The sequence below is a fragment of the Prosopis cineraria genome, unplaced genomic scaffold (genome assembly GCF_029017545.1).
Source record: "Prosopis cineraria cultivar Desert tree isolate PC_DT_omini unplaced genomic scaffold, ASM2901754v1 PC1781, whole genome shotgun sequence".
Lineage (NCBI taxonomy): Eukaryota > Viridiplantae > Streptophyta > Magnoliopsida > Fabales > Fabaceae > Prosopis > Prosopis cineraria.
Genome location: NW_026557106.1, coordinates 13,558 through 28,018, shown reverse-complemented (window position 1 = coordinate 28,018; position 14,461 = coordinate 13,558). Strand labels below are relative to the sequence as shown.

General features: G+C 36.2%; 3 protein-coding genes across 8 annotated transcripts; all 3 read right to left on the bottom strand.

Moving 5' to 3' along the window:
• Positions 1 to 607: 607 nt before the first annotated feature.
• Positions 608 to 2,218, bottom strand: LOC129300869 (uncharacterized). Its single transcript, XM_054939470.1, has 3 exons — positions 2,198 to 2,218; positions 1,555 to 1,836; positions 608 to 1,106 (listed from the first exon to the last, which is right to left on the bottom strand). Exons 2-3 carry the CDS (start codon positions 1,668 to 1,670, stop codon positions 608 to 610), a joined length of 615 nt encoding a protein of 204 aa, XP_054795445.1. The 5' UTR covers positions 1,671 to 1,836; positions 2,198 to 2,218.
• A 3,245-nt stretch (positions 2,219 to 5,463) lies between these two features.
• LOC129300867 (uncharacterized) lies at positions 5,464 to 6,508 on the bottom strand. Its single transcript, XM_054939463.1, has one exon. The coding sequence runs from the start codon at positions 6,441 to 6,443 to the stop codon at positions 5,691 to 5,693; it is 753 nt and encodes a 250-aa protein (XP_054795438.1). The 5' UTR covers positions 6,444 to 6,508; the 3' UTR covers positions 5,464 to 5,690.
• Positions 6,509 to 10,484: 3,976 nt separating this feature from the next.
• LOC129300868 (mediator of RNA polymerase II transcription subunit 18) lies at positions 10,485 to 14,277 on the bottom strand. Of its 6 annotated transcripts, XM_054939469.1 has the most exons (7): positions 13,266 to 13,306; positions 12,820 to 12,919; positions 12,331 to 12,377; positions 12,132 to 12,218; positions 11,969 to 12,026; positions 11,518 to 11,874; positions 10,485 to 10,728 (listed from the first exon to the last, which is right to left on the bottom strand). In XM_054939469.1, the coding sequence occupies exons 4-7, from the start codon at positions 12,187 to 12,189 to the stop codon at positions 10,626 to 10,628; spliced, it is 576 nt and encodes a 191-aa protein (XP_054795444.1). In that variant the 5' UTR covers positions 12,190 to 12,218; positions 12,331 to 12,377; positions 12,820 to 12,919; positions 13,266 to 13,306; the 3' UTR covers positions 10,485 to 10,625. The 6 variants fall into 6 exon arrangements, with proteins under 6 accessions (XP_054795444.1, XP_054795441.1, XP_054795442.1 ...); XM_054939466.1 differs by lacking the exons at positions 12,132 to 12,218; positions 12,331 to 12,377 and adding an exon at positions 14,048 to 14,277; XM_054939467.1 differs by lacking the exons at positions 12,132 to 12,218; positions 12,331 to 12,377 and adding an exon at positions 14,080 to 14,277.
• Positions 14,278 to 14,461: the final 184 nt, after the last annotated feature.

Genomic DNA, 14,461 nt, shown 5'->3' with positions numbered 1-14,461 from the left:
TTTAATTTGTTTCTGCCTGTTAGCTAATGAATTCATATGAAATAACATCATTAATTGTACCAAATTAAAGGCATAGAACCAACCATTAAAATATCAGATTGATATTGTTTTTTTCAATATTATACAACTATCCGTCATATTCAGAGAAAATAACATAAAAAAAGTGTGATATACTGTGACGTGTTATTTACTTTATTTTTACTATCATCCCCTCTCTCTGATTCTCTGATAAACAGTAAACACAACATTTGTAATAGTAGAGATCATCGTGCTGAAAATGCTTCATGCTGACCTTTGGGAGCAAATGCATGATACTGATAATCAGAAGGCTCAATATATTGATTTGTAATGCAAAGACACAGAAGAAATGTACTGCACTAATTAATATTGCACCTAGCTTAGTACATTTGTTGGAAGAAATCAATTTATCTTAGACAAGTGACATTAACATCAACATCAACTAGCTCATGATCACCTCTAGTACTTTTAGAATCAATCTCAAGAGGTGCTGTTTCATGGCAATATCCTTCAATAATATTCTCAGTTGCAGTGTAAGAGAACAGGTTTACCCTATAAATTTCCTCTAAAGTACAATGCTTTGCCACTGCTAGAATATCCGCCATTGACCTTTTCTTGCATCTTCCTTTTCTTCTCTTCTTCTTCTGTCCAACTTGGCTGACTTTGATGAAAAATTCAGCATTTGGCTGCTCTTTTCGACACAAACTCGGGGTGAAACTGAAATCACACCCACTTCCTGCAGGCTGCTCATCATCGCTTTTGATCTTTCTTCCTTATTGGAGAACAGACCAGAATCACTGTGGTTCGTAATATTCTGCTTCTTCAGTTCAAGGGGATCATAATGATGTTCTGGTGATGATTCAGGTTTGAAAACTCTAACATTCTTAGCATCATAATCTTGATCACAAGGAGCAATATTCAAGTTTGGCAAGTCATTATGTGATGACTCAGAAACCAAGTCATCACTACGCTGCACGAAAGGTGGCAACACATTTCTCAGACCTCGATCAAGACACATTTGCAGGTATTTCTCTGGAAATGGCCAGCTTTGAAGGAGATTTCTCTGACGGGAAGCAAGAGCATACTGTCTGCAACAAATATATATAAACAATCAAAATCCTTCTTTTATTCTCAACAAATTCGTTCATAGAGAAGCAGTACTGAGCTGAAATCATCAAATTTGTGAGGCGTTGAAAGCTTATGGACAAATTATAACCAAACGCCACAGAAGTGCAAACACAAGTAACGAAGGTAGAATTTAGAACCCACATGTGGATGATCATGACCAAAAAAAAGAAGGTGCATGAGAAAGCAATGGCTAACAAGAAGCAATGAGCTGAGAAAATTATCAAAGTTGTAAGGGTTGAAAGATTATAACGAAATTATACCTAAACGGCACTTCAAATCACTGAAGTGAAAAGGATATGAAGGTTAAGAGATCAGATGAGGGCAAATAGAACATGCAATAATGATTCACAAAAAACCAGATAAGCACGGATATATTCGTTGAGACAAATTTGCGGGCGTAGGTTGTACCTTATTGAGAATGTTTTAACATCCGCTTCACCTTCACTGTTTATTTCCTTCGAATCAATTTGTTGCTGTTGCAGAGAGCACAAGAGCGCATGTGGGTTTTGTTGCTGAGCCAACATTTTTCCGCCAAGATTGAATTCCAATTTCGGTATAATTAGTAAAGGATGAACTTTTAACCAAAACTACAACAAACCCAGATTGGATTGAAGACTTTGGAACACTATATATGAAGCGGAGATGAAAAGGCTCATAAAATTACGAACCCACAGGAGCAAAATTGATACCCTATAACAAGCAAAAGAAAAATCAGAGATATTTAGGCACAAAATCTAAAAGTGGGTTGCCAGAACAAGATTACCCATTCAATAAATATAAACAAAAGAACGAAAACTAGAATAGCTGATTGAGTTTTCCAGCGAAACAAAACAAGGTCCTTCACACAGAAAAAACAGACAGAGGTAACAAGAAAAAAAGCTTTGAAATTGCAGAGGAAGGGAAGAGTCAAGTAATACGGGTCACGGGTCGGTTTCGGAAAATGGGTGACGAAGCCATTGAAGTTGAAAAAAGAAGAAAACGAGAAAGAGCGAGGGTGAGAGATGTTAATAAGGTTAGAAGTAGCTAAGCGAGAAAGCGGTAGTGAAAGTACCAAGAGAGCGTTCTATCTTCTGTTTGTTGTCTTTCTTTGGGTTTGTTGTTTAGTTGACTTGCTTTAACCATTTCTAGCGCAACTATGTGCCGAATTTAATGTTGTTAATATTATTAACTTTTACTGGTTGGGTTTTGCTTTTACATAGACTTGGGTCGTGAGAAAAAAGCGGTTCTTTACCCTCTCTCTTTTTTATTTTTTTCCTCTTCATTGTTCAATCGTTCGTCACTATCTAACAAGATTATGATTAAAATTAATTTATTTAATGAAATCAAAATAATTAAAAAGAAGAAGAGAGAAAAAAAGTGACGAGGTCCTCTTAAAAAAAAAAAAAAACAGGGCATTTTCACAAAGTTCATGCCTTTTCCCGGACATGAAAACTGACACTCGGATCATTTTTTATTGCGCCTAAACAACATTAGAGAATTGAAACCAAGTGGTGATAAAGCGGAGATTTTGTAGAAGTCGAAGTGGGAAAAAACAAATGGCAAAATCAAAACAATCGACGATCTGGGATGGCTTAATTACTAATCAAGATCTCACCTTTTGTTGTTCAGTGGTATATAATATATGGATATCATCATACTCATATGCAGGGCAAATCCATATGGTGATGGAAAAGAGGTACAATAAGGTGAAGCCGAAGACATCGGCGTGTCAGTTTCCAGTACTCGGCTTCACCATAAAACCAAACAAACTGTTTGTATTCTTTGGCAGTATCTGGAAGACTGGAACGAGTTTCTTTTCGTTTGCTGATTTGTACCGTTGAGTTTCTTTTTTGGCAGGCTTACCTAAGCAGACGTACCAAATGGAAGCTCATCGAGCTAGGCTAAATCTAAAGCCTAGCACTTAAAGTCATTTTGGCTTCTCCAGTTTGAACTTTTAAGAGTAATAAAAGCCGATAAGGAGCAGTTGGCGTTTAATCATGACTATCTCTTCACAATTTCTGCAGAAAAAGCTTCAGCGGATGGAACGAAGAAAAAAGTTTCTGATATAAGAGAGGCCAAATTGAAAATGAACTAATAGATCTGGTATTATCATCTCATGATTATTACTGATGATTATCAAAAACCTAAGTTCTTTGTTTGTGTAGTTCAACCACCAAGTCACTCCTTCAGATCTTGACAAGAGCATTTAGTACCACATAGATATGTATTATGATATCTCGAGTCATTATTTGATTGATTTCTTTTATGGGAAAATTACTTATCATACCAAGGGATCAGACACACGCCTGTAACGCATGAAAGATAGAGTTTTAGTATATATTTGGAGCGTTTTCTTTCTCAGTTATGGGTTATATCTAAATTGTCATGTTGCGGATTCTATATTACCGAGGACTGTGAGATGCTTTTATTTCTTTACATTAGTTCAAAATATACGTGTGTATATGTTGGTATATATGCTTGCATGTGTCGAGAAATAGGTGCCTGTGAATATTCCTTAATTAATCTTGCAAAACATTATTAGGTAATGAGGCATCCCTGCGCTCTGCCATGGAAACATGAATTATGACGAGTTGGCTTTGGTTTCAAATATGGGTAGTCAATATTTTTGATATTTCAGATAAGAGGGAATGAAGCAGAATCCGTATTAACAACGTGGGGTATATTCACCTTGACTTTAATATGAACAGAATAATTGCAGCCTATATCATACATCGCAAGAAGGTATATGGATTCCACTTTATAGGTTAGCCACAATTTTTTCACCATATAACTACGAGAGCTCGTAGTTCTGAGTCATATTTTGGAGCAATAAATTAATGATGTATAATTTCTTTTGAAACAGGGTTTCGGCAATTAATTAACTCAACTCGGGAAAGAGGACGATATATGCTGCCCTTTTCCATTTCATTTCCTCTGCCATGCTTCTCCACATATATAGTTTTAGTCGAAGAACAAAAAATCTTGTAATTATTACCGAATTATCATTATCAACATGTAAAATGATTCCGACGACTGGTGATCATACTCTCATATATATAGCATGGGACAGTACACACATATATTATTCAGTATACAACTTGAGATGGAGAGTTTAATTTCTTGACAAAAGAGTAAACAAGAATATATAGATATTTTATAATATACATCTATTGCCATCCCACACTAAACAAGGTGATCATCAGTGAAACTAGAGCATTATGTGTTGTTATTATTTGGCAGAGACCCAGCATTTTTCCTTTGGGTACTTGTGGAATTTTTCCCACACTAATTTTTCATGTCATGCTGATTATCCAGACAATCACAGTATATCAGATCATTCAGTACAATATGAGGATTGGAGCATAACACTGGAAAAACCTGATATATATATATATATATATAATTTTATTTTAATTTTTGGGACGGAAGAGATATATGTACATCAGTACATAGACACGCATCTATATATATTTTCATTGCCAACAGAATAAGACATGACAGAGAGTTTTCATACTGTATAGTAGTGAAAATCTACAACATTCGCAAGTGCAGATAAATTTTCTTCCCGGCACACTTCAGGAAGTCTATTTTTCTCTTATTTTTTTAGATATTTTATCTTCTATAAACAAATCAGGAGTGTAATCCAGCGGCGCCAATAACTTTATCGTGTGAGTGATGACAAGGTTTTAAAAAAGAGACAAGAACGAATGGCATTGAGATTGAAATAATTTCCCAAAAAAAAAAAAACAATATACAAGGCAAATGATGAATATAATTTTATTTCACAACAAATATTGTTATTATTATCATCATGGCACATTAAACTTCACACCTAACTATCTAAATTAAACCACTAAGCAGATCCCCGGGGGTTGAAAGTTATATATTAAACATGCTTCCACAATGGTGATGAAGGTACGTAATATGCAGTCATCAAGAAAATGAGAATATCGATCTATATTTATAGAACAGCGGAAACAAGAGCATTAGGGGAATAAGCAGAGAAAAGTAATCAGGTTGTGGTTATTTAATCATTGTGTGAATTCATTAAAAAAATTATTCACCAATCTCTTCTTCAAAGACATTAAGACTTAATTTGAGCCCTAATACAATCTGTTTAACCGTATATGACCTGCCAGCCTATTTATAAGAAACATGAGTATAATATCAAATCGTCCACTCACAATATAAACAAAAACATATTACGCCAACCAAAATATTAATTGTCTCCAGCAGATATATATATATATATGTATGTATGTATGTATGTATGTATGTGTATGTGTATCTGGTCACCTGAGGAATAATACTTGGATTATAAATTTATGCTGCCGGAGTGTAAGAGTTCAAGTTAACGAGCCTCTTGCTCTTTATTTTTACTGATCTTGAATATAGTTTGAAGCGTAACAATATTGTTTCAAGTTTACATTGCCGCTTGTAAGCCGCCAGCAGGAACATTAAAAATCATGCATGCGAGAAACATAATCCATAATTAAATATGCATATATACATATATATACTTATACCTGCTGCACCAATCATAAGGGGAAGACAATTAAAACTGGTTATGAAACTGAGAAACTTGGCTTGGATTGGAAGCAACATTGATCTAAATCGTCCTCGAGTTTTTGAATTGTCTCTGAAAGCCTCCTATTCTCCTCACTAATGGCCTCAAACTGGCAAACTATACCTTCAATCTGAGCTTCAATGGCTTCATCACTCAACTCGAAGGCACTTTCCAGAACTCTAATTACCCTCCACAGCATCACTACCACAACCAGACCTCCTCCTTTCTCCTCCAAGAATCCTTCCAAAACCAAAGCCCCAATCACCACACTCCCATCCACAACATACCCACCATGCCTGAAGAAGGACCACCCTAAGCCCACCAATAAAGCCATCGTCTTCACAGAAAGCAAACCCAGGATCCCGATCCCAACCCAGTGGAGAATAAACCCAAGTTCTGCAGCTTTCTTTTGTGTTCTGTTCTGACAGGAACTTAGCAAAGAGGAGGACAGCTCGAGGATGGTGATGAGGAGATCCAGTGCGAGGAAGAGGACCGAGAACATGTGAACCCATGTTGATTCTAGGAAACTAACCAAATGGGTCCGCCAATTTGGACCAAAGTTTTGATCTAGAGGAACTTGGGTTCTGGGTTTGGTGATGGAGAGGAGGTGAAGCCATTTCTGTCTTGCACGCCACGAGTTTATCAGAGTTTGGATTGATGAATGGAGGATTTGTATGGAAAGCGAGTCATGATCAGAACTGGGGGGTTTGGTTTGAGAGCAGGCATGGATGGATATGGAAGAAGTGTTCATGATTCAGTTGTGTGGATTAATTTGGGAGGTACAAGGAGGATGATATAATATTAGTAATGGAAGAAAAAAATGACACACGCACGCACGCACGGTTTGTTATAAGAATTACGTGATGGATATGAAGGTGAAGTGAAAGTCAGGATTGAAAGGTTTTGCATGCTTCGGGGTCACGTTGGTTGGATATATGATTGTCGTCACTCAGAAAAACTTTAAGCGATCATGGGCGACTGCATGACCTTGATTTGCTTAATGGATTGAAGAACAAAATTAAATCTTTTTTTCCTCTTGCGAAATTGAATATTTAAGGGTTCTGCTGCCATTGTTACTTATGTGAAAAATTACATGATGATCCTTATAATTAGTCGATATTAACAAAGTAGCTTTGGCTTTATTTGCCATCCTTTTGCTGGGGTGCCTCGAGTTTTTGTAAATGCTGCAACATAGTATTTAGTTTTGCGTTGGCGTATTGCCCCGAGATGCGATATGATAAGGATCTGCATAAGATTTATTTTTTTTCCCAAATAAAAAGACAGTTTTGGTGGTGTGATGTGAATGATGAACTAATTAAATTAATAATTGCCCATTGTGGGTGCGCGAAAGCAATATTGTCGTATCTTGAAACTCTTTAAGTCATTAGACGGGCAAAGCAAAACCATCTCCCTGAAAATTTATGAAAAACAGAATTGCACTTCCACATGTCTCTTGCCATACTATTCCCTAATTTGATTTCGTGTTATTTCTTGCCAAATACAACATCTCTCTCATTGACTCTTTGTTGTCAAATGTTTGGTCAGCATCATTGACATCACATTCATCAAGAAACTTAGACCCTATTTGATAAGCAGGTCTCAATTTAAAAAGATTAAGATTAAAATTGAAATTGAAATTAGAATTAAGATTAAAATTGAGAATAAGGTTTTAAAATCATGTTTAGCATAAAGTGATAATACTTGTGAGGAATACTTCCTTTTATTTTATTTTATAATTAAATGTAAATTATGAAATATTATAATACCTCTTGAAATTAAAAAAAAAATTGATTAGAAATCCCTTCAAAGAAACTGTTGGTTTTTATTCAATTTTGGCTATTCTTTTTTTGCGTGCGTCCTTTTTCTATTACTTCCTAAGCTTCTTGTTCGCATTCATGGCAGATCACAACCACAATCTCTTGCCTCTCTCTCGCAAGAACAAAGCCATGTCCTAAAACCTAAGATTAATTTTTAATATCAGAGGAGTGGTGGTATTGGATGATCCTATTTAGGTGGAATTGAGATTAAGATTAAATTTCTTATTCCTTCATACCAAAGATAAAAGGTGGGATTATTTAATCTCAATACCAATCTCATACTCATAATCATTCCTACCAAATAGGGCCCTAGTGTACTCCCCCACGTATTTTCTTGTAATTTCATAATTTCATTATGCACACATTTTTGGGCAGCTTTCTGCATAGTTACCCTTTAGTTCATTTGTCGTGAAGATATGAAGATTGTTTAATTATAAATTTTATTTAAATGATCTTGTATTTATGCAATATATTTACCTTTTAATATAGGAAAAATTACTCCAAAGTCCCTTATAGAAATTCTAAATACAGTAAGGTCCAAATGGATAAATACCCCCAAGGCCCATTTTTTTTAAAAATATTTTATGTTTAACTACTAAAACATATCCTTACTTTAATTACAAAAACTATTCAAGGTTGATTACCAAGGCTCCAGTATAATTAAACAGAAAATATATCTAAAATAAAAAATTTGGAACTGGGAATAATTTGTCTATTTTATGGGACCTTATTATGTTTATAGTCCTTTGACTTTGTAGTGATTTTTCCTTTAATCTATCGGTCCCATTAAAAGCATTCTGATGTGTAAAATTTGCACAATGAATTACATGGCATTACTCTTATGTTGATTTATTATTAATTAAATTATTCTTTTTTATGAGTTAATTAAATTATTCTATATGAAAGATGACCGGATCCTTGCAGTTTTCCCCCCCCCCCCCCCGAATTAATGCTACGCGATCAGAAGTTTAGAGCCCTTACCAATTGGCAAACATTTTTATTTTAATCCTGATTAGCAGAACTTGCAAGTTTTATTTTAAGCTCAAACCGTTCGAGATAGAACTGAAAAATAGACAGGACGAGCTTATATGGGCTGGCCATATAAGTAAGTCCATAAGTCCAGTTATATCAAAATTAATTATGTTATTTTTTACCAGCAGGCACTTGTCTAAGTAATTAAAATCTTAGACAGCTTAATTTGAGATCTCATATTTGAGCATCAAGGCACAGCTGAGCACGCAAATTGTGTCTCTCCAATAGTACCCGCAAAACCACCAAGTTAAAGGCTCAATCTATGCAAACATCTGAATTAATGTAAAATAAGATAGGTGGGCAATAAACTTAAAATACTCACACTCTTCAAAATACCCGATGAAAAAAAAAAGGTTATTTTTTAAATACCGATTCTTATTTAAAAAGCTTAAAGTTTGGCTCATAAGCCTGCACTTATTTTTTTTTTTTTGTTTAAATTTTTAAAAATTAAATTTTTTATTATAATATTTTATATTCTTTTTTTTAAATACAAATTATGACATTCAAATGTTAAAAATAAATAGTAAAAATTTTAATATTAAAGTATAAACAAATATAAACAAATATTCTAAAATTTAAATTTGGTTTAAAAGTTAAAAATATTTTTTTGGAATAAAATATAAATGGGCCACTCGAACCATTTTTTATCAAAATTTATCAGAATTAAGCTAAAGTTTAATTTCTTCAATATATGTTATTTTTTTAAACTCAAACTCTAATTTAACCTTTAATTATTTTTTTAAAAATTATTGGATGGTTTATATTATGAAATGGTGTGAAATAAATTTGTAATTATAAAAATTGATGCATCCGTCGCCTGTCATCTTCTTATTTTTAATAGGATGGGACCCCCACACTCTCTCCCTCCCTCTGCTTCATCCTCACTTCCATCCACTTCACTCACTCCTACCATTGCCCTGTTCCAATTAACGTACAAGGTTCTTGTTCGCCTGCCCTTTTCCCTACTTCTTCCTCTACCGCCACCGCAGGAAAGATAAGGTGGTTCTCATAATGGGCACCATTGGCTGCGAGGAGTCTCGCCTGTCCATCAACCTCGCCACTCGCTGCTCTTACTCAAAAGTTATCAACGTAGACAAAATGCAAGTTTACAAAGGACTCGACATCATCACCAACAAGATTCCTTTGGCTCAATGAAACAGCGTCCCACATCACCTCCTCGGAGATGTGGACCCTATGAACGAAGAGTTCTCATCGTCGGATTTTCGCTTAGTCGTCAGGTCCATTATTTCCGATATCAGCTCAAGGAGGAAGCTCCCCATTATCATTGATGGGTCCCACTTGTTCATTCAGGCTCTTCTGGTGGACCAATTTGACCCCACGATAAATGCGTTCGATGATTGTACATCGCCACTAAGCTCGATCTCGTCCAAGGTACAATTGCTGCATCCTCTGGGTGGACGTGTCTTTCCCTCTATTATCGAATTACTTGACGAAGCGAGTCAACGACATGCTTGACTTGGGAATGGTGGACGAGCTAGCTCGATTCTTCAACCCAGAAGCGAGTGACTTTGTGAGAGTGAAGAGAGGATATGTTGGGGAGAGAGAGTGAAGTAGATAAAAGTGGGGATGAAGCAAAGGGAGAGAAAGAATGTGTGGAATTAGTTTAAAAATCATTTGCTCATAAAAAATGGGATCTTAGTGGATAAAACATGTCTCTATCTAATCCCCATAAGTTATCAACAGACAATATGTTATACCTCATACTGAAATACTCAGTATTCAACCTGCTGTAAGAGAAAATGAAAGGTTTTTTTTTTTTGGGCCAAACACATTGCAACGGAAGTTTAAAATGGGATCTTCAGTGGGGAAAATGCATATTGGACATTTTTCATCCCACATAACTCATCTATCGCTAGCTCACTTTGGGATCAAATTAGTCAGTCCAGTTAAAAAATGAACTGGGCCAAACCAAGGCTACACCATTTGATTATAAAATAAACAATTGAATATTGCAATAGATGTCATATTTCTATTTTCTAGATAGCAAAACGAATACAAAATCGTATTTATGATTCATTAAAAAATGTTGTAGAAATAAAGGGCATTACAACAGAACAAGGAAGCTACAAGGCGGTACCCCCACCATCAGACATAAGAGACGCAGCAGCTGCAGCAGCAGTAGGAACAACTCCAGTTGAGATGCCTGGTTTTGATAGATGGAGAAGCCTGAAATTTTGATACCAAATGATTGGGCGTATCAGTGATTATATCAATAGAAACAAAAACTTTGATAATGCCATCGTAAAGTGTCAGTTTTAAAATTTCAATTGCCAGTCCACTCGGATTCAAAAGACCCTATGACTAATTCCCAGCGGCAAGGAAGACATCAGACAACAATTTCTTTGATTTGGATCCTCTGAAATTAAAAGTTTGTAAAATATATTTACAAAAAAATGTCAAATATCTCAGAAATAACAGAAAAAAGAGAGTGGGTAGTAAAAACGGACTCCATGCACGCTCATTTCTCGTGTCACTCTCTCTCTTCTCTCCCTCCCTCTCCCTCTCTATCCAGTGACATTTCAATCTTAACGATTGAAGGGAAAGAAGGGGAATGAACAACTTGGAAAAACTCTCTCCTCCAAAATCTCTAAAATAGAAGGAACATAAAATCACAAGGGAGGACATACTTTCCAGGATTTTGAAAGGTCAGTTAAACTCACTGCAATATCCGCTATTTTTCCTTAATAACTCTCGACCAAGTAAAAAGTTTAAAGGTCACCTCTTTTCTTCCCTTTTCCTCAACTATCCCCTATCAAAACATGCCCTTAGTTTCATCAATAATTATGCAAAGAACATCAGCAAGCTATGACAAGAATGGATATAATGGCTTTCTAGTACAATCCACGTGGCACCAGCCACAGCCACAGCCACAGCCACCATGCATAGATAGAAAGGTAGCAGCTCTTGACGAGTACATAAAATTGTGCAATTCAGAAGACAATAAAGGCATCTTACGGTGCAAGGTATTCGCAAAAGGATGACACAGCAGAAACAATCTCCGTATAGGTTTCAGAAGTAGCAGGGGCTGTTACTTCAACCAGCTGAATACCAGGCGTTACTGGCACAGCCTCATCAGTTGCATGCAGCTTCAGCATTTTATTGATTGATGACACAGTTACAGTGATTTGTGCACCCCTGTTGAAATGGAAAGCAAAGCCCACCCTCAACAATTCATGGTCTAACTTGTACCCCAACGCATAAAACAAGCGGAGTACATTCTTGCTTGCTTTGCTTTCCACCATTGTCCTGACCAGAACTGAAATTTGCTCAGCACCAGCACCTCTCATTGCACCCCCTATATGTCTGACGGTCCTGCACCAAGTCATTACACATATAAGACACGCATACACGGGTATAAAATGGAGAACTAACAAGAATAAATGGCTATAAAATTCATAATTAATACCATGATGGTTCAGTCTGCTCAAGATCACACAAGAGTCTAACCTCCGAAGATACAGCTCCTGAAAAAGGAAGGTCAGAGAATCATTATTCACCTGACAAATGCACAAAACTAAGAATTCTCAATTTTATTTAGATGTGTTAATGGACAAACATTTCAAACACACCAGAAGAAATGCTTTGAGGAAAAAAAAAATCAAAAGTCATGGAATCACTCCACTTCATCCTGGTCTAAACGCTGCAACATCCTGAATCTTCCAATTGTGCAGTAAGAAAAAGGGTAATGATCACCATCAGGTTGCATTGTCCACAGCAAATAAATATAAAAATATAATTACATCTTCAGAGGCCTGATAAAGAACTTACTCCAGATACAATAAGAAAAAATTGCTCTTTATTCTCGAATTGGTCTGCTGCAATGACATCAAGAATTGGCACGTTGAATTTGTCAAGAAATGCTAGGTTTGCCCCAAACAAATTTTGATGATTTATAGTGGCAGGAGAAAATGTGCAAAGCCTATTAGTGACAGGCTCTTCAGCTGCTATTTGGTGCATTGGGTGGAGGATGATGCTCATATCTTGAAGAGCAATTCATTCAGAGTTGTTTATCTGTCGTTTCACTGGTGTCCTAGTGATGAGTATTTTCAAGGGCCATTTCGTAAGATAATTAGAGAGATTGAAGAGCCTTATTTTAATAATGAATCTTCGCTTGTTCTAATTTTATTATTGTTTGCTCTAAGAAAATAACACTCTTTCTTCTTCTTTAGTAACAAAATTTCTTCTTTTACAGGACAAAAGAAACGGAAATATTGCTTGCCACACATTATCATGATATGGCAAAATACAGAAACTCACCAAGGTTGGGACCACTCTTGAGGCAAATTTCATGGATCCTCAATCGCTCTTTATGAACACCACATAGACCTTGTAGGAGAATCTCAAGGGCCTCGACATGCTACAAAAGATAGCAATGTGTAAACTATATACGTTGACTTGAAACACTGATGGGCCTATGATTTACTTCCAGGGTGCCTGCCAATCCTAGCAACTTGATATGCATTTTATGAATAAAGTTCAAACATGAAACACAAGAAATACTTCACCAACCACACATTGCACTGCCTTAAAGAATGGCATAAAATGGTCAAGACTTGATGTCTTTGACACCGTAAAAACAGGATCAAGAACTTGCAATAACAAGAGACAGACCAAAAGTCATCAATTTAATCGAACCAAAAGACCACCCCAATTGTTCAAAGAAAGCAACCGACCCAAAGGACAGAGTAGAACAAGGAACTAACCTGTGTTTCTATAATGCCCTGCACCACACACTCCATATAAACTGTTTCAGAACATCAAACACCAAAAGATAAATTATTTGTATGTTTACAAATTTGTAACAAATCTGTAATGTACTAATATAAATATTACAAATCATAGGGTTCACTCTGAGGCTTAGACCAATACGAATGCTTTAAGACTACCACAGAACGGGATGCAGAAAAAGTTGAAGAAACATGTTTGAAAGGAAAAACTGATTAATTGAACTGCACATCATTAGAGATATAAAGACGACCATCTGGCGCAAGACATTTGTGGTGAGACATGCTGTAACCTAAGAAGGTACACTCAACAGACCGAAAAGAGGGCTTGTGAGAATTATAGGGACACATAAGAGGATAGCAAGCACAACCAAAGACCCTGTGTGTGGAGTAATAAGGAGTTCTGTGAAAGAGTTTGGTAAATGGAGTTGCAAACTGAATAGCAAAAGAAGGAAGTAAATTTGTCACATAAGCAGCAGTGAGAGATGCATCTTCCCATAATTTTAAAGGTAAACCAGCATTAGCTAATAAAGCAAGACCAATTCAACAATGTATCCATGTCTACGTTCATTAGTGCCCATTTCATAGTGTGCATAACGATGACTAATACCACATGTAGCAAGAAAAAAGTCAAAACTACGAAATTCATCACCAATCAGTTTAAATAGCTTTGATTTTGGCATTTAATTGGTTTTCAACCAAAGTTTTAAATTGGAAACAACAGAAAAAGCATCAGATTTTTGTTTGAGACTGAAACGAACGCAAGCTGCAACTAAGACACAGTGAAACGGACTATTCGGATGCAAGGGAGAACACACAAAGTTGCAGATCGGAGCGGCCAGTGGAGACTAGGCTCAACTTGCGCGTGAGAAAAACAAGACCGGAGCAGATTCAAGAAGGTGAGCACGAGCACCAGCAGAAGACGGGCAGTCAATGACTCACGGCGAGCAACTTTGCACCTGGGAGTTGGGCCTCGAGCCTGGTCCGGTGGATTCGCGGGACAACTGTATAAAAAGAATAAAATCTAATCATATCAAGAGTTATAAGGCTTGTACAGTCCTAAGTGGATTGAGCTAACGCTGTGAAAATAGGTTCTGGGCCAGCCCTCACTTTTTAAAGTTTTATGGAATTGGGTTGGATTAGTTGTCAAGATAAAAGGAGTGGAAAAACTCAAT